At 46.4% G+C, this 23,724-nt stretch overlaps 1 protein-coding gene across 3 annotated transcripts in view; it reads right to left on the minus strand.

Annotated features, from left to right (window-relative positions):
- NFS1 (NFS1 cysteine desulfurase) overlaps window positions 1-23,724 on the minus strand; it is a 32,318-nt gene that overhangs the window by 1,387 nt on the left and 7,207 nt on the right. For 2 of the 3 annotated variants that reach the window (XM_053574976.1, XM_053574977.1), the window contains exons 6-12: window positions 18,068-18,161; window positions 15,457-15,591; window positions 8,995-9,152; window positions 7,170-7,275; window positions 7,008-7,089; window positions 6,311-6,394; window positions 3,497-3,586 (exon numbers count right to left, since the gene is read on the minus strand). In XM_053574976.1, coding sequence (XP_053430951.1) covers window positions 3,497-3,586; window positions 6,311-6,394; window positions 7,008-7,089; window positions 7,170-7,275; window positions 8,995-9,152; window positions 15,457-15,591; window positions 18,068-18,161 — 749 coding nt within the window. The remainder of the gene's footprint in view (window positions 1-3,496; window positions 3,587-6,310; window positions 6,395-7,007; window positions 7,090-7,169; window positions 7,276-8,994; window positions 9,153-15,456; window positions 15,592-18,067; window positions 18,162-23,724) is intronic. The other variant, XM_053574978.1, reaches the window with a different exon arrangement.

Genomic DNA, 23,724 nt, shown 5'->3' on the forward strand with positions numbered 1-23,724 from the left:
AGGGCTAGAGCTTAGTCATAAATCATCTGGGTGCCTAACCTAGTGCTTGCCAGCTTCATCTCCCCAGAGTTGAACTGGGCTACCTACATCCTTGGCTTGAATCCAAAAGAACCTCTTGGATTTTACACCCAAGCGTCTCATCTCACACAAGAGAGGCTGCTGAGAAATCTCTGCTAAAGTCTGATCCCCTTCAATGTGGATGCCTTGGATAACATTCTCAGCCATCACTTCAGTGTGCTATGAATATGAAATTTTATAGTTTTTTTCTTTTTCTTTCTGAGACAGAGTCTTACTATGTTGCCCTCGGTAGAGTGCCATGGTATCACAGCTCATAGCAATCTCAAACTCTTGGGCTTAAGCGATTCTCTTGCCTCAGCCTCCCAAGTAGCTGGGACTACAGGCATCTGCCACAACATCTGGCTGTTTTTTGGTTGCAGTTGTCATTGTTGTCTAGCAGGCCCAGGCTGGGCTCTAACCCATCAGCCTCGGTGTATGTGGCTAGCACCCTACTCACTGAGTTACAGGTGCCAAGCAGAAATCTTGTACTTTGCACTAGGGAGGCTGAAGTAGGTAGATTGCCTGACTCACGGGTTCGAGACCAGCCTGAGCCAGAGCAAGACCTCATCTCTAAAAAAATAGCCGAGAGTGACAAAGTGAGACTCTGTCTCAAAAAAGAAAGAAAGAAAGAAAGAAATTTTCTAGTTTAGATTTCCCTGGTAATTTTCTTTCTTTCTTTCTTTTTTTTTTGTTTTTTGCAGTTTTTGGCCAGGGCCAGGTTAGAACCTACCACCTCTGGTATATGGCGTCAGCACCCTACTTTTTTTTTGTAGAGACAGAGTCTCACTGTACCGCCCTCGGGTAGAGTGCCGTGGCGTCACACGGCTCACAGCAACCTCCAGTTCTTGGGCTTATGTGATTCTCTTGCCTCAGTCTCCCGAGCAGCTGGGACTATAGGCGCCCGCCACAATGCCCAGATAATTTTTTGTTTTTGTTGCAGTTTGGCCGGGGCTGGGTTTGAACCCGCCACCTTCGGCATATGGGGCCGGTGCCCTACTTACTGAGCCACAGGCGCCGCCCCAGCTCCCTACTCTTTTAAGCCACAGGCGCCACCCTCCCCAATAATTTTCTTCTACTGAATCTTGACTTATCCCTCTCCTTTACACTGTTCATTCACAGATACCTTTCTAGGATTTTCCATGGCCCATTAACATAAGCCATCTCCTTCCTGTCCCTTCTATTTAGGGAAGGTCACTTATTAATATAGGCTCACAGAATATTGCTGTGGTAGCAGACTAATGGGACCAGGCTGAATTCAATTTGTAAAGAGTCAGAGGAATAGGGTTTGGATGTTAAACCCACACAGATAGAAAAACTAAGGTTTGCTCTCTCCCCCTTTCTCCCCGTCCCCGCTCTTTCCTTTCTCTCTTTTCTCCCCCTCCTTCTTTTCTCTTCTCCTTGGTGCTGCTCTGCAGCATCCCTCCCTCGCCAATAAAAACCTTTTGTTTAAAAAAAAAAAAGAAAAACTAAGGTTTGGCTTGGCATCCGTAGCTCAGTGGTTGGGGTGCAGGCCACATGCACCGGGGCTGGTGGGTTCGAACCTGGCCCAGGCTTGCTAAACAATGACAACGGCAATAAAAAAAATAGGTGGGCATTATGGCGGGTGACTGTAGTCCCAGCTGCTTGGGAAGCTGAGGCAAGAGAATTGCTTAAGCCCATGAGTTAGAGGTTGCTGTGAGCTGTGACACTACAGCACTCTACTGAGGGTGACATAGTAAAATTCTGTCACAAAGAAAAGAAAAGAATTTTGTGACGGGCTCAGTGGCTCAGGCCTAGCAATGTTATCCTGGCACTCTGGGAGGCTGAGGCAAGTGGATGGTCTGAGCTCAGGAGTTCAAGACCAGCCTGAGCAAAACACTGTTTCTAAACAAATAGCCAGGCATTGTGGTGGGTACCTGTAGTCCCAGCTCAGGAGGCTGAGGCAAGAGAATCACATGAGCCCAAGACTTTGAGGTTGCTGTGAGCTATGATACCACAGCACTCTACTGAAGGTGACAAAGGGAGACTGTCTCAAAGAAAAAAAAAGCTGGTCACTTGTGTAATACTAACACTCTGGGAAGCCAAGGTGGGTGGATTGCTTAAGCTCAGGAGTTCAAGACTAGTGTGAGCAAAAGCAAGACCCCATCTCTACTAAAAATAGAAAAACCAGCCTGGCATCATGGCACACACCCCGGAAGTTCCAGCTACCTGGGAGGCTCAGGCAAGAGAACTGCTTGAGCCCAGAGGTTACAGATTTCTGTGAGCCATGATAACTTCATTATACTCTACCCAGGGCAACAGAGTGAGACTCTGTAAAAACAAACAAACAAAAAAGTCCTTATATACTTTCTCCCAAGAAAAATGAACAATTGTACAACATTTAGCATACAATTTCAAGGGTATGATGTACCTCAAGTCTGGCTACAGGATCCAAATTAAGAATCTCTATCTTGGGGGCAGCACCTGTGGCTCAAAGGAGTAGGGCGCTGGCCCCATATGCCGGAGGTGGCGGGTTCAAACCCAGCCCAGGCCAAAAAAAAAAAAAAGAATCTCTATCTTGGGTGGCGCCTGTGGCTCAGTGAGTGGGGCCCAGTCCCATATACCAATGGTGGCGGGTTCAAGCCCGGCCCCGGCCAAACTGCAACAAAAAAATAGCTGGGCATTGTGGTGGGCGCCTATAGTTCTAGCTACTTGGGAGGCTGAGGCAGGAGAATTGCCTAAGCCCAGGAGCTGGAGGTTGCTGTGAGCTGTGATGCCACAGCGCTCTACCCGGGGCAACAGCTTGATGTTCTGTCTCAAAAAAAAAAAAAAAATATATATATATCTTAGAGAAGTTTTCCTATAGTCTATAAACCACTAATTTTATATTGATATTGCTGCAATGACAATGATTAATACTATGAATAACAATAATGCGAAATACTGAAATACTACCCACATTTATGTAGTTCCTTAGATTTTATTTATTCATTTATTTATTTGGAGACTGTTTAGACTGCAGTGGCATCATCACAACTCACTGTACTCTCTAACTCCTAGTCTCAAGTGATCATCCTGCCTCAGCCTCCCAAGCAACTGGGACTTCAGGTGTGTGCCATCAAACCCTGCTTATTTTTCTTTCTTTTGTACAAATGGGATCTCTCTACATTGCTCGAGCTAGTCTCAAACTCCTGGGCTCAAGTGATCCTCCTGTTCTCAGTTGATCCTGCTGCCTTGGCTCTCTAAGTGCTGGTATTACAAGCAAGGGTACTACATCTGGCCTAGTCCTTTAGTTTTTAAAAAGACCTTTTAATATTCTGAAAACAAATAGCCAAGGAGATTCTACTTTCTTATTTTGTACAATCTCAAAATACTAAAATCCAAGTAATCTTATACTTTGATTTCCGGCACATAGCCTCAAGGCAAGACAGTGGACAGCATACAGTTTTTCCTAAAGACTCTGATACAATAGTTTATATACCTCATTTCCCGAAGACGCTTCACATGTTGAATGCACTTCTCTGCTGTATAGTCCACTTCCTCCTCTGTAGTGAAGCGGCCGATGCCAAACCTGATAAAAGCACATGCAATCAGAATTCCAGCACTGCGTAAAATTGATTTAGCAAATAAATCATTAGGGATGTACAAAAGACGTGGAAGGTTTGGCACCTGTAGATCAGTGGGTAGGGCACTGGCTATATACACAGGGGCAGGTGGGTTCGAACCTGGCCAGGGCCTGCTAAACGACAATGACAACTACAACCAAAAAATTGTGGTGGGCGCCTGTAGTCCCAGCTACTTGGTAGGCTGAGGCAACAGACTTGCTTACGCCCAAGAGATTGATGCTGCTGTGAGCTGTGACACCATGGTACTTCCTAGGGCGACAAATTAGTCTCTGTCTCTTAAAAAAAAAAAAAAAAAAGAAGGGCAGCACCTGTGGCTCAAGGAGTAGGGCGCTGGTCTCGTATGCCGGAGGTAGTGGGTTCAAACCCAGCCCTGGCCAAAAACCACAAAAAAAAAAAAGAAAGAAAGAAACTTTCACAGGAAATCAAGAAAAAAGACCAAGCAAGGTGGCTCACACTTACAATCCTAACACCTTGGGAGGCTGAGAGGGGAGGATTGCTTGAGTTCAGGAATTCAAGACAAGGCTGAGAAAGAGCAAGACCCTATCTCTACTAAAATTAGAAAAACATTAGCCAGGCGCCATGGCATGGACCTACAGTCCTACCTACTTGGGAGGCTGAGGCAGGAAGAATGATTAAGCTTAAGAGTTTGTGGTTGGCAGAGCATGGTGGCTCACACGTGTAATCCCAGCACTCTGGGAGGCTGAGGCAGGTAGACTGCTTGAGCTCTTGAATTAGAGACCAGACTGAGCAAATAAAAAAAAAATCGCTTGGGTGGCGCCTGTGGCTCAGTGGGGAGGGCGCCGGCCCCACATGCCGAGAGTGGCGGGTTCAAGCCCAGCCCCGGCCAAACTGCAACCAAAGAATAGCCGGGTGTTGTGGCGGGTGCCTGTAGTCCCAGCTGCTTGGGAGGCTGAGGCAAAAGAATCGCGTAAGCCCAAGAGTTGGAGGTTGCTGTGAGCCGTGTGACACCATGGCACTCTACCCGAGAGCGGTACAGTGAGACTCTGTCTCTACAAAAAAAAAAAAAAAAAAAAATCACTTGAGGCTTGGTGCCTATAGCTCAACTGGCTAAGGCGCCAGCCACATATGCCGAGGCTGGCCATTCGAATCCAGCCCAGGCCCACCAAACAACAAGGACAATTACAACCAAAAAATAGCCAGTCATTCTGGCGGGCGCCGGTAGTCCCAGCTACTTGGGAGGCTGAGGCAAGAGAATCACTTGAACCCAAGAGTTTGAGGTTGCTGTGAGCTGTGATGCCACTGCACTCTACCCAGGGTGACAGCTTGAGACTCTGTCTCAAAAAAAAAAAAAAAAACTTGAGCCAGAGTTGGAGCTTGCTGTGAGCTATGACACCACTGCGCTCTACCAAGAGCGACAAAGTAAGACTCTGTCTCAAAAAAAAAAAAGAAACAAAATCCCGAAGGAATAAGAAGTAGACCAAGAAAGACTATTAACAGTTGATGAAAAATAAAAGATGCCTTTCATAAATATGTTGTATACCGTGGAACACTATTCAGCCATAAAAAAGATGAAGAGTCATATCTTTTTTTTCGAGACGGTCTCTCTTTGTTGCCCTCAGTAGAGTGCTATGATGTCATAGCTCACAGCAACCACAAACTCTTGGGCTCAAGTGATTGTCTTGCCTCAGCCTCCTGAGTAGCTGGGACTACAACTGCCTACTACTACACCTAGTATTATTTTTTATTTTATTATTATTATCTTTTAATTTTTTGAGATAGAGTCTCAAGCTGTCGCCCTGGTTAGAGTGTGGTGGTGTCACAGCTCACAGCAACCTCAAACTCTTGGGCTTAAGAGATTCTCTTGCCTCAGCCTCCCAAGTAGCTGGTACTACGGGTGCCCGCCAGGACGCCTGGCTATTTTTTGGTTGTAGTTGTCATTGGTGTCTGGCAGGCCTGGGCTGGATTTGAACCTGCCAGCTCTGGTCTATGTGGCTGGCACCCTAGCCGCTTGAGCTACCAGCGCTGAGCCAACACCCAGGTATTTTTAGAGAGGAGGTTCTTGTTCTTGCTCATGCTGGTCTCAAACTCCTATTCTCAGGCAATCCACCCACTTTACCTTCCAGGGTGCTAGGATTACAGATTATGAGCTACTGCACCTCTCCTAGAGATTTGGGATCTTTTGTAACAACAGGCGTCCTCAAACTTTTTAAACAGGGGGCCAGTTCACTGTCCTCAGACCGTTGGAGGGCCAGACTATAGTTTAAAAAAAAACACAACTATGAACAAATTCCTATGCACACTGCACATATCTTATTTTGAAGTAAAAAAACAAAATGGGAACAAATGCAATCACACCACCTCATGTAGCCAGCGGGCCAGGCACAGTTTGAGGACCCCCGAGTGGATTTGGAGATCACAAGAATGACAAAACGAGCATCACATGGATTCAGTACTAAATTGAAAATAGTAGATAAACTACAGGCTCCCATGAGAGAAAAACTCAATTAAATTCAAGTAGGGGGGCAGGAAGAGGAAGAGCTTTCGGTAAGTTCCCACCCAACAGGTACAATGCATGGCCCACTTCCTGGGTGAAAGACACAGGTACAACTCGGAAGTTAACCTTACAAATGCAAACTATGTAACCTAATTTAATGTACCCTCATATTAATCTGAAATTAAAAATAAATATTCAAGCTCAGCTCACTGACCTGATAGAAGAATGTGCTAAATCCTCATCGGTGCCAATTGCTCTCAGAACGTAAGAAGGTTCCAGGGATGCAGAGGTGCAGGCACTGAGAAGAGTGACACAAACCTTGTTCACGTCTTCATCAACATCTGCTTTTAGCCACAAACATGCAGTCATTTTTCCACCCACACGGTTCTGGAGTCATACCATGGAGGACAAAGAGACCTCACCTGGAAAAACTAAAGGGCCTGATGTTATCCTGCACATCCTGGCCCCGATGGTGGATAATGTCCTAGAGCAGGGACAGTGCCAAGGCGAGACAGAGCATGATACCACAAAAGCTGAGTTTGACACTAAGAGGCAGCAGAGGACAACGTGCTTTCCCTGGGACAGTATACACTAGCCCGGTGGCCTCAAAAACAGCTTCCATTCTAGAGGCCTGCAAGAGAACTGCTAGTATGACCCTCCAACAGGTAAACACATTCTCTAAGAACACAAAAGGCACAAAATTCTATCCCAAGATGGCTTCCTCAGCTGGTAAACTTCAGCTTGTGCCCAACCAACCAAAAAATAGGCACTTAGAAAATAACCTTTACTTATAATCAAGAGTTCTTATGCCTGTTATGCCATATTTGGAATCTTAATAACCCTCAGGGCACTTAGAATGCCAGGCATATGAGATCCGCATACATAGTCCCTGCCTATTCTTTCCAACTCACCTTCCTGAGGATAAGGCAACATCCTTCAGTGCCATCAGCAGACTCTCCCCTTCCACATATGCAAAGGAGAGGTTGATACAGCCTGAAGAAAAGAAGAACTATGAGAGAGGTCTCAAAGCCTCAATCTCTTCCAGAATGGGGATAGAAAGAACATGTCCATACCAGGGTAATGGTGCTCAGGGTCCCCATTCATCACCACATCTGGAAGGCTCTTCATTATCTTCTGTATCAATTGTTCCGATAACTTTGAGATGCGCTTGTGGTCATACTGAGGAGCAGGCAAAGGAAGATTAAACATAGTAACTATAAATCAGCTCAGAAACGCATAGTCCAGGAAGTCCTCAGGCTGGGAGTGGTGGCTCACGTCTGTAATCCCAACACTTGGGAAGCCAAGGCAGGTGGATTGCTTGAGCTCAGAAGTCTGAGACAGCCTGAGCAAGAGTGAGACCTTGTCTCTACAAAATAGACGGGCGTTGTGGTGGGCCCCTGTAGTCACAGCTACTCAGGAGGCTGAGGCAAAAGGATTGCTTAAGCTCAAGAATTTGAGGTTGCTGTGAAATAAGATACCACCATACACTACCGAGGGTGACCAAGCGAGACTCTGTCTCAAAAAAAAAAAAAGAAGTCGGGTGGTGCCTGTGGCTTAGTCAGTAAGGTGCCGGCCCCATATACCGAGGGTGGTGGGTTCGAACCCGGCCCTGGCCAAACTGCAACCAAAAAAATAGCCGGGCGTTGTGGCGGGCGCCTGTAGTCCTGGCTACTTGGGAGGCTGAGGCAAGAGAATCGCTTAAGCCCAAGAGCTGGAGGTTGCTGTGAGCTGTGTGAGGCCACGGCACTCTACCGAGGGCCATAAAGTGAGACTCTGTCTCTACAAAAAAAAAAAAAAAGTCCTTCTCCTCTACCCAGAAGTGATTATACATGAGACCTACCTACCATCTTATGCTACTCATGGAGACCACTGTACCTTCAGCACTAAGCACGGCACCTGGCATGCAGAAGGTGCTCAATAACTACCCTGTTTCCCTGAAAATAAGACATCCTCCGAAAATAAGACCTACTTACAGGAACAATAAGACGTCCCCTGAAAATAAGACCTAGCACATGTCTGGGAGCACACCTTAAAATAAGACACTGTCTTATTTTCAGGGAAACAGGGTAGATATAGGGTTCTAAAAACCCAGAGGCTAGGCACAGAGGCTCATGCCTGTAATCCTAGCAATCCAGAAGACTGAAGTGGGTGGATTACTTGAGCTCAAGAGTTTGAGGCTGGGCTCGGAGCCTGTAGCTCAGTGGCTAGGGTACCAGCCACATACACCAGAGCTGGTGGGTTCGAAGCTAGCCTGGGCCTGCCAAACAACAATGACAACTATAAGAAAAAAAAGCAGAGTGTTGTGGCGGGAGCCTGTAGTCCCAGCTACTTGGGAGGCTGAGGCAAGAGAATTGCTTAAGCCCAAGAGTTTGAGATTGCTGTGAGCTGTGATGTCACAGCTCTCTTCCAAGGGCAACATAGTGAGACTGTCTCAAAAAAAAAAAAAAAAAAAAAAAAAAGAGTTCAGACCAGCCTGAACAAAAGCAAGACCCTGTCTCTACTAAAAACAGAAAAACTAGCTGGGCATTGTGGCGCAGGCCTATTGTCTCAGCTACTTGGGAGACTGAAGCAAGAGGATTTGCTTGAGCTGGAAATTTGAGGTTGCTATGAGCTATGACAAGACAGCATTCCAGTCAGGGGGCAACAGAGCGAGACTCTGTCTCAAAATACATAAAATAAAATAAAATCCTAGAAATAAATGAGCTGGTAAGTTCTAAAAAAGTAGAAGTTTTAAAGCTCATGACAACTCCCTCAGAACACGGTACCAACAGAACTAGGGTAAGAAAGAGTTTTCTTAAATCTCCTGGCAAAGATCTGACTCACTCATGCTGAGAAGCCTCTAAATAGGAAACCCAGCACAGAAAAAGAAGTTGTGGGTGGGAACCGTTTTCCCCATACCTCCATTTCTTGCTGTGCCACCTCACACGCAGCCCCCAGCCCCACCACTAAGGGTGTAGGCACTGTCCCGGACCGCATACCCCGCTCCTGCCCCCCTCCACTCTGCAGGGCCTCCACACGCACACGGGGCCGGCGACGGATATAGATGGCACCAACTCCTGGGGAAACAAAGTTTGTTACAAAACAAGAGAAAGAGAAAAACAGGAGAAATAAATATCACTTTCAAATGAGACCGAGATATCATTTCAACTTTTCTGTAAGTTTGAACTTTTCTTTTATTTTTTTTAAGAGACACAGTCCTGGGCGGCGCCTGTGGCTCAGTGAGCAGGGTGCCAGCCCCATATGCCGAGGGTGGCGGGTTCAAACCCAGCCCCGGCCAAACTGCAACAAAAAATAACTAGGCATTCTGGTGGGTGCCTATAGTCCCAACTACTCGGGAGGCTGAGGCAAGAGAATCACCTAAGCCCAAGAGCTGGAGGTTGCTGTGAGCTGTGATGCCACGGCACTCTAACAAGGGCAACAAAGTGAAACTCTGTCTCTTTGGAAAAAAAAGAGAGACACAGTCTCACTTTGTCACAGAGTTGTGGCGGGTGCCTGTAGTCCCAGGGAGGAGACTTGTACTTGAGGTTGCTGTGAGCTATGAATCCACAGCTCTCTATCCAGGGCAACAGTGTGAGACTCTGTCTCAAAAAAAAAAAATAATGAAAAAAAAAATAAGGGCGGCGCCTGTGGCTCAAGGAGTAGGGCGCCGGTCCCATATGCCGGAGGTGGCGGGTTCAAACCCAGCCCCGGCCAAAAAGAAACAAAAAACAAAACAAAAAAAATAAAATAAAATAAAATAAAATAAAAATAAAAGAATGTTGGTCAGTAAGTAGTTTTGGGCAGCACCTGTGGCTCAAGGAGTAGGGTGCCGGTCCCATATGCCGGAGGTGGTGGGTTCAAACCCAGCCCTGGCCCAAAAAAAAAAAAAGAATGTTGGGCGGCACCTGTGGCTCAGTTGGTAGGGTGCCAGCCACATATACCGGGGTGGCGGGTTCAAACCCGGCCCCAGCCAAACTGCAACCAAAAAATAGCCGGGCGTTGTGGCGGGCGCCTGTCGTCCCAGCTACTCAGGAGGCTGAGGCAAGAGAATCGCTTAAGCCCAGGAGCTGGAGGTTGCTGTGAGCTGTGTGAAGCCACGGCACTCTACCGAGGGCTATAAAGTGAGACTCTGTCTCTCAAAAAAAAAAAAAAAAAAATAAATAAATAAAAAATAAAAAATAAAAAAATGTTGGCTGAATGCAGTAGCCCATGTCTATAATTCTAATGCTTTGGAAGGCCAAGGCCAGAGGATTGCTTATGTCCAAAAGTATAAGACTCTATCACTACAAATATTAGGTAGGTGTGGTGGCTCTAGTCCTAGCTACTTAGGAGGCTGAGGCAGGAGGATCACTTGAGCCCAAAAGTTTGAGTTTGCTGTAAGCTATGATGCCACCCACTATACCCAGTGTGACAAAAAAAACAGGGGGGAGGGGGCGGTGCCTGTGGCTCAGTGGGTAGGGCACCAGCCCCATATACCAAGGCTGGTGTGTTCAAACCTGGCCCCAATCAAACTGCAACAAAAAAATAGCTGGTGCTCGGCACCTGTGGCTGAAGTGGCTAAGGCGCCCGCCACATACACCTGAACTGGCAGGTTCAAATCCAGCCCGGGCCCGCCAAACAACGACAGTTGCAATCAAAAAACAGCCAGGCGTTGTGGCAGGCGCCTGTGTTCCCAGCTACTTGGGAGGTAGAGGCAGGAGAATCGCTTGAGCCCAGGAGTTGGAGGTTGCTGTGAACTATGATGCCACAGCACTCTACCCAGGGGGACAGTTTGAGGCTCTGTCTCATTAAAAAAAAAAAAAAAAAAAACAGGGCGGCGCCTGTGGCTCAGCAGGTAGGGCGCCGGTCCCATATGCCGGAGATGGCGGGTTCAAACCCAGCCCCGGCCAAAAAAAAAAAAAACACACACACACACAAAAAAAAAACTGGGCATTGTGGCAGGCACCTGTAGTCACAGCTACTCAGGAGGCTGAGGCAAGAGAATCACCTAAGCCCAGTAATTGGAGGTGGCTGTGAGCTGTGTGATGCCATCGCACTCTACTGAGGGCGAAAAAGTGAGACTCTGTCTCTACAATAAAAGAAAAAAAAAAAACACCATGAATGTCCAAAGATATTCACTAAGTAGTCAAGGGTTTGTTTTTTTGTTTTTTTTTTTGTAGAGACAGAGTCTCACTTTATGGCCCTCCGTAGAGTGCCATGGCATCACACAGCTCACAGCAACCTCCAACTCCTGGTCTTAGGAGATTCTCCTGCCTCCGCCTCCCAAGTAGCTGGGACTACAGGCACCTGCCACAACGCCCGGCTATTTTTTGGTTGCAGTTTGGCCGGGGCCGGGTTTGAACCCGCCACCCTCGGTATATGGGGCCGGCGCCTTACCAACTGAGCCACAGGCGCCGCCCAGTCAAGGGATTTTTTAAATAGTGGGCTCACAGGAATGGAGCATTATGAATCCTATGTATTTAACTTTGATATGAGGACAATTAATGACAATTAATGACTCAGTGGGGTATGGGGGAAGGGGAGACCAGACAGAGAAGGAGGGAGGGGGTGTGGGCAAGGAAAAGAAAAAAAAGAAAGAAAGAAAAGAAAATAGTGACTAATTCTCATATAAATAGGATTTAATTTTGACCAAAGTACATTACTTAAACATTAATTTTTAATTCAACTTGTTAATATGTTGTTTAGGATATTGCATCCTCATTTATAAGTGAAATATGTTTGTAATTTCCCCTTTATAATTATATATTTTCTCCAATTTTAATATGAGGTGATCCAGATTAAGTAGAGTTGAAGTATTTCTTCTTTTTCTATTGTCTATAAGATTTGGCATGATCTATTTTTTGAAATTATCTTTTACTTTTATTTATAAATATTAGTTGTCTATTTTTTGCGACTTTGGGGAAAAAAAAGAAGTTAACTGATGATTCCATACTGAACCTCAGAGTCAAAGCATTCTATATAGACATACGCTTATCTGACAATGTGAATGTTACTTTCTTTGCGTTATTATTGTTGTTATTGCTTAATATTTCGATGCAGCAATCATCTGATTTCTTTTCTGAATGTATTGTCGTTCGTTCTTTACAAGGTTTTTGTTTCTAGTCCTTATCTTAAACATTGTTATTGTTATTAAATTTTAAGCCTTTTTAATTCTGTGAAGGCAAAAGTGGAAAACTAATAAACACATGTATATGTAAAAAAATAATAATAAAATAAAATAGTTAGCTCTTGGTTTACAGTGGTTACAGCATCAGCCACATACAGCAAGGCTGGTAGGTTCAAACCCAGCCTGGAGCAGCTCAACAATGACAACTACAACAAAAAATAGCTAGGCGTTGTGGCAGGCGCCTGTAGTCCCACCTACTTGGGAGGCTGAGGCAAGAGAATGGCTTAACCCCAAGAGTTAGAAGTTGCTGTGAGCTGTGATGCACTCTACCGACAGCAACACAGTAAGACTCTGTCTAAAAAGAAAAAAAATAAAAAATTCAAACATGGGCTGGGCACGGTGGCTCACACCTGTAATCCTAGAACAGTGGGAGGCCGAGGCGGGTAGATTGCTTTTCAGCTCATGAGTTCGAGACCAGCCTGAGCAAAAGTAAGACCTCATTTCTACTAAAAATAGAAAAACTGAGGCAAGAGGATCGCATGAGCCCAAGGTGGAGGTTGCTGTGAGCTATGACACCATAGCACTCTACCCAGGGCACCAGATTGAGACTGTCTCAAAAAAAAAAAAAAATTCAAGCATCCTACACTGTCTGAATCTATGCAATTCCCAAATTTACAGAGCAAGTGGTCAGATACCATGTTTAGACAATGAAGGAGGGCGGTGCCTGTGGCTCAGTGAGTAGGGCGCCGGCCCCATATGCCAAGGGTGGAGTGTTCAAACCCAGCCCCGGCCAAACTGCAACAACAACAAAAAAAAAAAATAGCCGGGCGTTGTGGCAGGCGCCGGTAGTCCCAGCTGCTCGGGAGGCTGAGGCAAGAGAATCGCATAAGCCCAAGAGTTAGAGGTTGCTGTGAGTCGTGTGACGCCACGGCACTCTACCCGCGGGTGGTACAGTGAGACTCTGTCTCTACAAAAAAAAAAAAAGACAATGAAGGATACTACATTATTAAATCTATTTAGATCCTCAGTCTGGATAATGAGGGATACCAGTACACGTATAAGTGCTGAACAGAGATTCCCAATAAAGGCAACATTTTAATTAGATAAAGATAGAACTCCAGGGCTGGATCCCCATGGCTCATGCCTGTACTCCTAATACTCTGGGGGGCTGAGGCGGGTGGATTGCCTGAGATCAGGAGTTCAAGACCAGCCTGAGCTAGAGCAAGACCCAGTCTCTAAAAATAGCTGGGTGTGGTGGGCACCTGTAGTCCCAGCTACTTGGGAGGTTGAGGCAAAAGGATCACTTGAGCCCAGGAGTCTGAGGTTGCTGTTGTGAACTGTTATACCAGGGCACTCTACTGAGGGTATCAAAGTAAGATTCTATCTCAAGTAAAAAAAAATTTTAAAAAGACAGATTTTTTTTTTCTAGAGACAAGAGTCTCACTTTGATACCCTTGGTAGAGTGCTGTGGCATCTTAGCTCGCAGCAACCTCAAACTCTTGGGCTTAAGTAATCCTCTTGGTTTAGCTTTCCAAGTAGCTGTGACTACAGGTGCCCACCACACTGGCTATTTTTAGAGACTGGGTCTTGTTCTAGCTCAGGCTGGACTCAAACTCGTGAGCTCAGGCAATCCACCTGCCTTGGCCTCGGAAGTGCTGGGATTACAGGCATGAGCCACTGCACCTGCCCCCCTGTTTGGCTTTTTGAAATAATGATTCACAAAAACACTCTTTACACTCTCTGAGAATCCTTAGAAAAAAACATCTGTCCTCCTTTCAGAAGCTATTACATACACCTGTTTCATAATATATATATCCAGGCTTGGAACCCGTAGTACATTGGTTACAGCGCCAGCCGCATACACTGAGGGTAGTGGGTTTGAACCCAGCTCTAGCCAGATAAACAAAATGACAACTGCAACAAAAAAGAGCCAGGCTTTGTGGAGGGCGCCTGTGGTCCCAGCTACTTGGGAAGCTGAGGCAGGAGAATCGCTTAAGTCCAAGAGTTGGAAGTTTCTGTGAACTGTGATGCCATGGCACTCTACCAAGGGGGACATAGTGAGACTCTGTCTCAAAAAAAAAAAAAAAAAAAAGATATACATCCAGATGATATACCCTGATATACCCTGCACACACACAGAGCGTACTAGCATATACATCAATCAGAGAAGAGAAAGTTCTCATTTGAGAGACAATAGTCCCTTCCCAAGGGTTGGGGGAAAGAGGCAAAATTCAAACTTAAAAACATTCCTAGGTCAACAGGAACACAGGCGACAGATAGGTATCCTAGAAAGATGAATATGAACATGAATTACTAAGTCTTCTAAGAAGAACTATCAAGAGATTTAAAAGACCATACAATCTGCATCCCAACTAAAGCAAGACACTGGGAATAAAGGACTCGAACACGTTGCCATGCACATTATAGTGGGGCAAACAAGATAATCGGGCCTATCTAGCTAAATTTGGTTGAGTAAAACTGGTTTTTCCTCAATCAAATTAATATCTACATGCCTTGTGGCCTTGTGAGCTTTTTTTTTTTTTTGTAGACACAGAGTCTCACTTTGTCACCCCTAATAGAGTGCCATGGCGTCACAGCTCACAGCAACCTCCAGCTCTTGGGCTTAAGGGGATTTTCTTGCCTCAGCCTCCCGAGTAGCTGGGACTACAGGCACCCTCCACAATGCCCCACTATTTTGTTGTTGCATTTTGGTAGGGGCTGGATTTAAACCCACCACCCTCAGTATATGGGGCCAGCGCCCTACTCACAGAGCCACAGGCGCCTCCCCCACTCCTTTTTTTTTTTGAGACAGAGCCTCAAGCTGTCGCCCTGGGTAGAGTACCGTGACATCACAGATCACAGCAACCTCCAACTCCTGGCTCAAGCGATTCTCCTCCCTCTGACTCCCAAGTAGCTGGGACTACAGGCACCCGCCACAACACCAGGCTATTTTTTGGTTGCAGTTGTCACTGTTGTTTGGAGGGCCCAGGCTGGATTCTAACCTGCCAGCTCAGGTATATGTGGCTGATGCCTTAGCAGCTTGAGCCACAGGCGCCGAGCCCCTTTTTTTTTGTAATGGACCAAAGAAGAATGGCCTGCTGTATAGTAACAGCCAGAGTCTACAAATAGGCAAGTGTTTTTGACTTTTGCTAAATGACACTAGCATTCTGGAAGGGACTCTAAATGTACGTTTTCTTCCAAGACAAAGAATAGTCCCAAATGACTCTGAGGGCTGGCAAGTACAGAGAAAAAGGAAATTTAGGACAGACCATTACCTTTGGGACCATAGATTTTGTGACCACTGATGCTCATGAGATCAATTTTCATGTCATTGACATCAAGCGGAACTTTTCCAACCGCTTGAGCTGCATCAGTATGGAAATAAACCTTTCTGGAACTGCAAATGTGCCCTGAGGAAAGAACAAAGGGACAGACCCACAGCACAATGCTGGGAAGTCATCTGGCAATTATCCTATGATGCACCATAAACTATCTCTACTTGCCTTAAGTGACTTTTGTCAATATTATTGTAAATCTCTTCCCTACCCCAACCCCTTCCCCACCCCAACCCCTTGTCCTCTTTTTTTCCCCTCTCCATCTTTCTCCCTCCCATCCCCTTCTTCCTTCTCTCTCTTCCTTTCATTGGAATAAAAAACATAAAAGGCAAAGTACAAATTCAAAACACCCCTGATATTCTTTTTGTTTTTTTTTTTATAGAGACAAAGGCTCACTTTATCATCCTTGGTAGAGTGCCGTAGCATCACACTGCTCACAGCAACCTCCAACTCCTGGGCTTAGACAATTCTCTTACCTCAGCCTCCGGAGTAGCTGGGACTACAGGCGCCCATCACAATGCCTGGCTGTTTTTTTGTTGCAGTTTGGCCGGGGCGAGTTTGAACTCACCACCCTCTGTATATGGGGCCGGCACCCTACCCACTAAGCCACAGGTGCCACCAAACGGAGGGTTTTTTTTTTTATTCTAATGCATGAAATTCTTGCACATGGCATTGACATGACCTTTCATTATGTCAGAGTAACTTGCAGATCCTTTTTGGCTTAAAAGAAGAAAAGATTAATAAATCTTGGCTCAGCACCTATAGCTCAGTGGTTAGGGCACTGAACCCAGCCTGAGCCTGCCAAGCAACAATGACAAGAGAATTGCTTAAGCCCAAGAGTTGGAGGTTGCTGTGAACTGTGACTGTGACGTCATGCACTCTACCCAGGGCGACTTAGTGAGACTCTGTCTCAAAAAAAAAGAAAAAAAGGGTGGCACCTATGGCTCAGAGAGTAGGGCACGGGCCCCATATACTGAGGGTGATGGGTTCAATCCCAGCCCGGCCAAACTGCAACAAAAAACAGCCAGGCTTCCTCGGCATATGGGTGGCGCCTGTGGCTCAGTAGGTTGGGTGTCAGCCCCATATGCCGAGGAAGTGTAAGAAAAAATAGCCAGGAGTTGTGACAGGCACCTGTGGCCCCAGCTGCTTGGGAGACTGAGGCAAGAGAATTGCCTGGGCCCAGAAGATGGAGATTGCTGTGAGCTGTGTGAGGCCACAGCCCTCTACCGAGGGCAATAGCTGGGTGTTGTGGTGGGCGCCTGTAGTCCCAGCTATTTGGGAGGCTGAGGCAAAAGAATAGCCTAACCCCAGGAGTTGGAAGTTGCTGTGAGCTGTGATGGCACAGCACTATACCGAGGGTGATAAAGTAGACTCTGTCTCAAAAAAAAAAAAAAAGATTAATAAATGCTTTTTTTTTGAGACAGAGTCTCAAGCTGTCACCCTGGGTAGAGTGCCATGGCATCACAGCTCACAGCAACCTCCAACTCCTGGGATCAAGCGATTCTCCTGCCTCTGTCTCCCAAGTAGCTGGGATTACAGGCACCTGCCACAATGTCCGGCTATTTTTGGTTGCAGCCGTCATTGTTGTTGGATTCGAACCCGCCAGCTCAGGTGTATGTGGCTGGCACCTTAGCCACTTGAGCCACAGGGGCTGAGCCAGATTAATAAATGTTTTTACTAACGTGCCTAAAGATTATAGAGTGAGCTCTTTAAGTGAGTAACACAAAGAGATATTTTAATGGAATAAAGGTAAAGGGGGGAAAGGATAGAAGACTTTTTTCTTGTGTTTTTTTTTTTCATATGTCATTGAAAACATAAAGGGTACTAGGCCTGGATCCATGAATGTCCTTCAGCAAGGTACTTCTTGTTTTCTTTCCCTTGAATTCCTTTTCTTTTTTTTTTTTTTTGTTTGAGACAGAGTCTCAAGCTATCACCCTGGGCAGAGTGCCAAGGCATCACAGATCACAGCAACCTCAAACTCTTGGGCTTAAGAAATTCTCTTGGCTCTATGCCTATGGCTCAAGCAGCTAAGGTGCCAGCCACATACACCTGAGCTGGTGGGTTCGAATCCAGCCCGGGCCCTCCAAACAACAATAACGGCTGCAACCAAAAAATAGATGGGCATTGTGGCGGGTGCCTGTGGTCCCAGCTACTTGGGAGGCTAAGGTAGGAGAATCACTTGAGCCCAGGAGTTGGAGGTTGCTGTGGGCTGTGATACCAAGGCACTCTACCCATGGCGACAGCTGGAGGTTCTATCTCAAGAAAAAAAAAAAAGAGAGAGAGATTCTCTTGCCTCAGCCTCCTAAATAGCTGGGACTACAAGCATCCGCCACAACGCCCATCTATTTTTTGGTTATGGTTTGTCATCGTTGTTTCAAACCCGCCACTTCTGGTGTATGTGGCTGGCACCCTAGCCACTGAGCTACAAGCGCCGAGCCCTCCCTTGAATTCTTTATTGTACGCCATAAAGTGTTACAGCTCCTGGTGTACTGCTGCTCCCTCAGATGGACACAGTGATGGGCAAGAATCAGAGTTAATCCATGTTACTCACCTATTTCTGCAATAGGCTGCTTCACTCCAATCTCATTGTTCACAGTCATGACTGAAACCAGGCCAGTGTCTGGCTGGATAGCAGCCTCTAGTTCCTAAGAAAATGCAATAGTAAGGAGACAACAGATTTTTCCTAAATAAGAATTTAGGTACACTTTGTCTTACTTTTTTTGTAGAGACAGGGTCTCACTTTATGGCCCTCGGTAGAGTGCCGTGGCCTCACACAGCTCACAGCAACCTCCAGCTCCTGGGCTTAAGCGATTCTCTTGCCTCAGCCTCCCGAGTAGCTGGGACTACAGGCACCCGTCACAACGCCCAGCTATTTTTTGGTTGCAGTTTGGCCGGGGCCGGGTTTGAACCTGTCACCCTCGGTATATGCGGCTGGCGCCCTACTCACTGAGCCACAGGCGCCGCCCTTCTATTTTCTTTTCTTTCTTTTTTTTTTTTTTTGAGACAGTCTCACTCGCCGTCAGTATAGTGCCGTGGTGTCACAGCTCACAGCAACCTCAAACTCTTCGGCTTAAGAGATTCTCTTGCCTCAGCATCCCAGGTACCTGGAACCACAGGCACCGCAACAATGCCCAGCTAATTTTTTTGTTGCCATTGTTGTTTAACAGGCCTGGCCCAGGCTGGAACCCACTAGGCTTGGTGTATGTGGCTAATGCCCTAGTCACTGAGCTATGGGTGCTGAGCCCGTTTTTCTATTTTATATTTTTAGACGGGGTCTTGCTTTTGCTCATGCTCAGGTTGGTCTCGTAAGCTCAAGCAATACACTCGCCTCGGTCTCCCAGAGTGCTAGGACTATAGGCATGAGCCACCTCGTCTGGCTTTTTTTTTTTTTTTTTGAGACAGAGTCTCACTGTTAGGGAACAAGGAATCTTACTCCCTGCTAGAGTACCATGGCCTCATACCTCACAGTAACCTCAAACTCTTTTTTTTTTTTTTGTTTTTGTGGTTTTTGGCCAGGGCCGGTTTCGAACCCGCCACCTCCGGCACATGGGACCGGCGCCCCACTCCTTGAGCCACAGGCACCACCCATCTTTTTTTTTTTTTTTTTTTTTTTGAGACAGAGCCTCAAGCTATCGCCATGGCATCACAGCTCACGGCAATCTCCAACATTGGGCTTAAGCGATTCTCTTGCCTCAGCCTCCCAAGTACCTGGGACTATAGGCACCCGCCACAATGCTGGGCTAGTTTTTGGTTGCAGCCATCATTGTTGTTTGGCGGGCCCAGGCTGGATTCAAACCCGCCAGCTCAGGCATATGTGGCTGGCGCCTGAGCTGCTTGAGCCACAGGCACAGAGCCCAAACTCTTTTTTTGTTGTTGCTGTTGATGTTGCAATTTGGCCGGGGCCGGGTTTGAACCCGCCACCCTCGGTATATGGAGCCGCCCCCAAACTCTTTTTTTTTTTTTGAGACAGAGTCTCACTGTTAGAGGAGCAAAGAGTCTCACTCCCTGCTAGAGTACCATGGCTTCATACCACACAGTAACCTCAAACTCCTCAGCTCAAGTGATGCCCTTGCCTCAGACTCCCAAATAGCTAAGACTACAGGTGCCCAGCACAATGCCCAGCTATTTTTTAGAGAGGGGGGTCTTGATCTTGCTCAGGCTGGTCTTGAACTCCTGAGCTCCAGCAATCCACCGGCCTCCACCTCCCAAAGTGCTAGCCTTATAGGTGTGAGGTACCTCGCCCTTCCTAAGTAACTTCACTCTGAACACTTACCCCATAGGAATAAAAATTTAATTTATAGGCTCGGTGCCCACAGCTCACTGGTTAGGGTGCCCACCACATACACCCAAGCTGGTGGGTTCAAACCCAGCCTGCTAAAAAACAACTACAACAAAAAAATAACCAGGTGTTGTAGTGGGTACCTAGTAATTACAGCTACTTGGGAGGCTGAGGCAAGAGAATCGCTTAAGCCCAAGAGTTTGAGGTTGCTGTAAGCTATGACATCAGGGCACTCTACCAAGCGCGTCATTGAGACTGTCTCAAAAAGAAAAGAAAAGGGTGGCGCCTGTGGCTCAAGGAGTAGGGTGCTGGCCCCATATACCAGAGGTAGCAGGTTCAAACCCAGCCCTGGTCAAAAACTGCAAAAAAAAGAAAAGAAAACTATACAAAAAAGATTATAGGGCGGCGCCTGTGGCTTGGTCGGTAGGGCGCCGGCCTCATATACCGAGGGTGGTGGGTTCAAACCCGGCCCCGGCCAAACTGCAACCAAAAAAATAGCCGGGCGTTGTGGCGGGCGCCTGTAGTCCCAGCTACCTGGGAGGCTGAGGCAAGAGAATCGCTTAAGCCCAGGAGTTGGAGGTTGCTCTGAGCTGTGTGAGGCCACGGCACTCTACCGAGGGCCATAAAGTGAAACTCTGTCTCTACAAAAAAAAAAAAAAAAAAGATTATAGTAGGTGCAGTGCTTATGCCTGTAATTCTAGTACTCCGGGAGGCTGAGACAAGATCACTTGAGCCCAGGAGTTTGAAATGATGCCACGGCACTTTAGCCCAGGCAACAGAGTGAGACTCTGTCTTTAAAAAAAAAAAAAATTATAGTAGCTTTATTCATAATTGCCAAAACCTAGAAATTACCAAGAGTCCTTCAACAGGTAAATGGTTAAACAAACTGTGGTATATACATATCTTGGACTACTACTCAACCAATAGAAAGGAAAAAACTATAGGCACATGCATTAATGAATGAATCTCCAAAAACTTAGACTGAGTGAAAAAAGCCAATCCCAAAAGGTCGTACGCCATATGACTACATCTACGTAATATTATAAAATGACAAAAATTATAGCAATGGATAACAGGCCTACTAAGGTGGCTCATGCCTGTAATCATACCACTTGGAAAAATGGAGGCAGGAGGATTACTTGAGGCCAGGATTTTGAGCTGAGCCTGAGTAAGAATGAGACCCTGTCTCTCATTAAGAATGGTAATATTCCAGCCTAAGCAAAGTGAAAACCCTGTCTCTACTAAAAACAGTAAAGATGGGCGGTGCCTGTGGCTCAAGGAGTAGGGCGCAGGTCCCATATGCCAGAGGTGGTGGGTTCAAACCCAGCCCTGGCCAAAACCACAAAAAAAAAAAAAAAAAAATTAGCCAGGTTTTGTGGCCGGTGCCTGTAACTGCAGCTATTTAGGAGGCTTAGATAAGAGGATAGCTTGAGCTGAAGAGTTTGAGGTTGCTGTGAGGTATGATACTACAGCATTCAACCCTAGGGCAACTGAGTGAGACACTGTCTCAAAAAAAAAAAAAAAATTGATAATATTCTTCAATGCAATTTACAAATTCAATTCAATCTATATCAAAATCCCACTGCCTTTCTAACATAAAGCTAATTCTAAAATTCATATGGAGGCTGGGTACAATGGCTCAGACATATGATCCTAACACTCCAGAAGGCTGAGGCCAGAAGATCCCTTGAGCTCAGGAATTTAAGACCAGCTTGAGGAAAAGCAAGATCCCATCTCTACCAAAAACAGAAAAAGCTAGCTGGGCATTTTAGCAGGCACTGGTAGTCATAGCAATTTGAGAAGCTGAGGCAAGAGGACTGCTTGAGCTCAAGAGTTTAAGGGTGCTGTGACCTATAACACCATGGCACTCTACCCAGAGCAACAGAGGGAGACTTTGACTCAAAAAAAAAGAAAAAAAGGGGGCGGCGCCTGTGGCTCAGGGAGTAGGGCGCCGGCCCCATATGCCGAGGGTGGCGGGTTCAAACCCAGCCCCGGCCAAACTGCAACAAAAAAAAAATAGCCGGGCGTTGTGGCAGGCGCCTGTAGTCCCAGCTGCTCGGGAGGCTGAGGCAAGAGAATCGCGTAAGCCTAGGAGCTGGAGGTTGCTGTGAGCTGTGTGACGCCACGGCACTCTACCTGAGGGCGGTACAGTGAGACTCTGTCTCTACAAAAAAAAAAAAAAAAGAAAAAAAGACAGGACTTCACTCTGTTGTACAGCCTACAATGCAGTGGTGTCATCATAGCTCACTGCAACTTCAAACTCCTAAGCTCAAATAATCCTGCCTCAGCCTCCCAAGCAGCTGGGACTATAGGTACCTGTCACAGTGCTAATGGCTAATTTTTCTATTTTCAGTAGAGACAGGGTGATGTGGAACTCCTGAGCTCAAGCAATCCAGCTATTTTGGTCTCCCAGAGTGTTAGAATTACATAAGTGAGCCACCTCACCTGGCTGTATGCTGTATATAATTAAGAAAGTTTTTATAGGGCGGCGCCTGTGGCTCAGTGAGTAGGGTGCCGGCCCCATATGCCGAGGGTGGCGGCTTCAAACCCAGCCCCAGCCAAACTGCAACAAAATAATAGCCGGGTGCTATGGCGGGCATCTGTAGTCCCAGCTACTCGGGAGGCTGAGGCAAGAGAATCGCTTAAGCCCAGGAGCTGGAGGTTGCTGTGAGCTGTGTGATGCCATGGCACTCTACCAAGGGCCATAAAGTGAGACTCTGTCTCTACAAAAAAAAAAGAAAGTTTTTATAATTGGGTGGTGCCTGTGGCTCAGTGAGTAGGGCACCAGCCGCATATACTGAGGGTGGTGAGTTTGAACCCGACCCCGGCCAAACGGCAACAAAAAAATAGCTGGACATTGTGGCAGGTGCCTATAGTCCCAGCAACTCAGGAGGCTGAGGCAAGAGAATTGGCTAAACCCAAGAGTTTGAAGTTGCTGTGAACTGTGATGCTACAGCACTCTACAGAAGGCAACAAAGTGAGACTCTGCCACTAAAAAAAAAAAAAAGCTTTCATAATCAAGAACACTCAATTTTACTGAAAACTGATTTATTTTATTTCTTTTTTTTAAAGACAGAGTCTCACTATGTCACCCTCGGTACAGTGCCATGTCATCATAACTCACAGCAACCTCAAACTCTTGGGCTTAGGCAATTCTCTTGCCTCAGCCTCTTGAGTAGCTGGGACTACAGGTGCCCGCCACAACGCCCAGCTATTTTTTTGTTGTTGTAGTTGTCATTGTTGGTTAGCCGGCCCAGGCTGGGTTCCAACCTGCCATTTTTGTTTGTTTGTTTGTTTTAAGAGACAGAATCTCACTTTGTCACCCTTGGTAGAATGCCATGGCATCACAGCTCACAGCAACCTCCAGCTCTTAGGCATAAGAGATTCTCTTGCCTCAGCCTCTTGAGTAGCTGGGACTATAGGCACCAGCCACAAGGCCTGACTATTTTTTTTGTTGCAGTCTGGCCGGGGTCAGGTTAGAACCAGCCACCCTCGGTATATGGGGCCGGCGCCCTACTCACTGAACCACAGACACCGCCCAATTTTCTTTCTTTCTTTTTTTTTTTTTTAGACAGAGTCTCAAGCTGTCACCTTGAGTAGACTACTGAGGTGTCATAGCTCAGGGCAACCTCCAACTCTTGGACTCAAGGGATCCTCTTGTCTCAGTTTTTTCTATTTTTAGTAGAGACAGCGTCTCACTCTGTCTCAGGCTGGTCTCAAACCTGTGAGCTCAACAATCCACCTGCCTTGGCCTCCCCGAGTGCTAGGATTACAGGCGTGAGCCACCGCACCTGGCCTAAATAATTTATTTATCAAACACACACAAAAAAATGATTCTTAATTTTCTCTAGAGATAACATCACCTTTTGGAAACCTAGGGGTAGTTTTTGAAATACCTTCCAGGTCCTACATTCCAATGTACTGACTGA

The sequence above is a fragment of the Nycticebus coucang genome, chromosome 21 (assembly GCF_027406575.1).
Source record: "Nycticebus coucang isolate mNycCou1 chromosome 21, mNycCou1.pri, whole genome shotgun sequence".
NCBI lineage: Eukaryota > Metazoa > Chordata > Mammalia > Primates > Lorisidae > Nycticebus > Nycticebus coucang.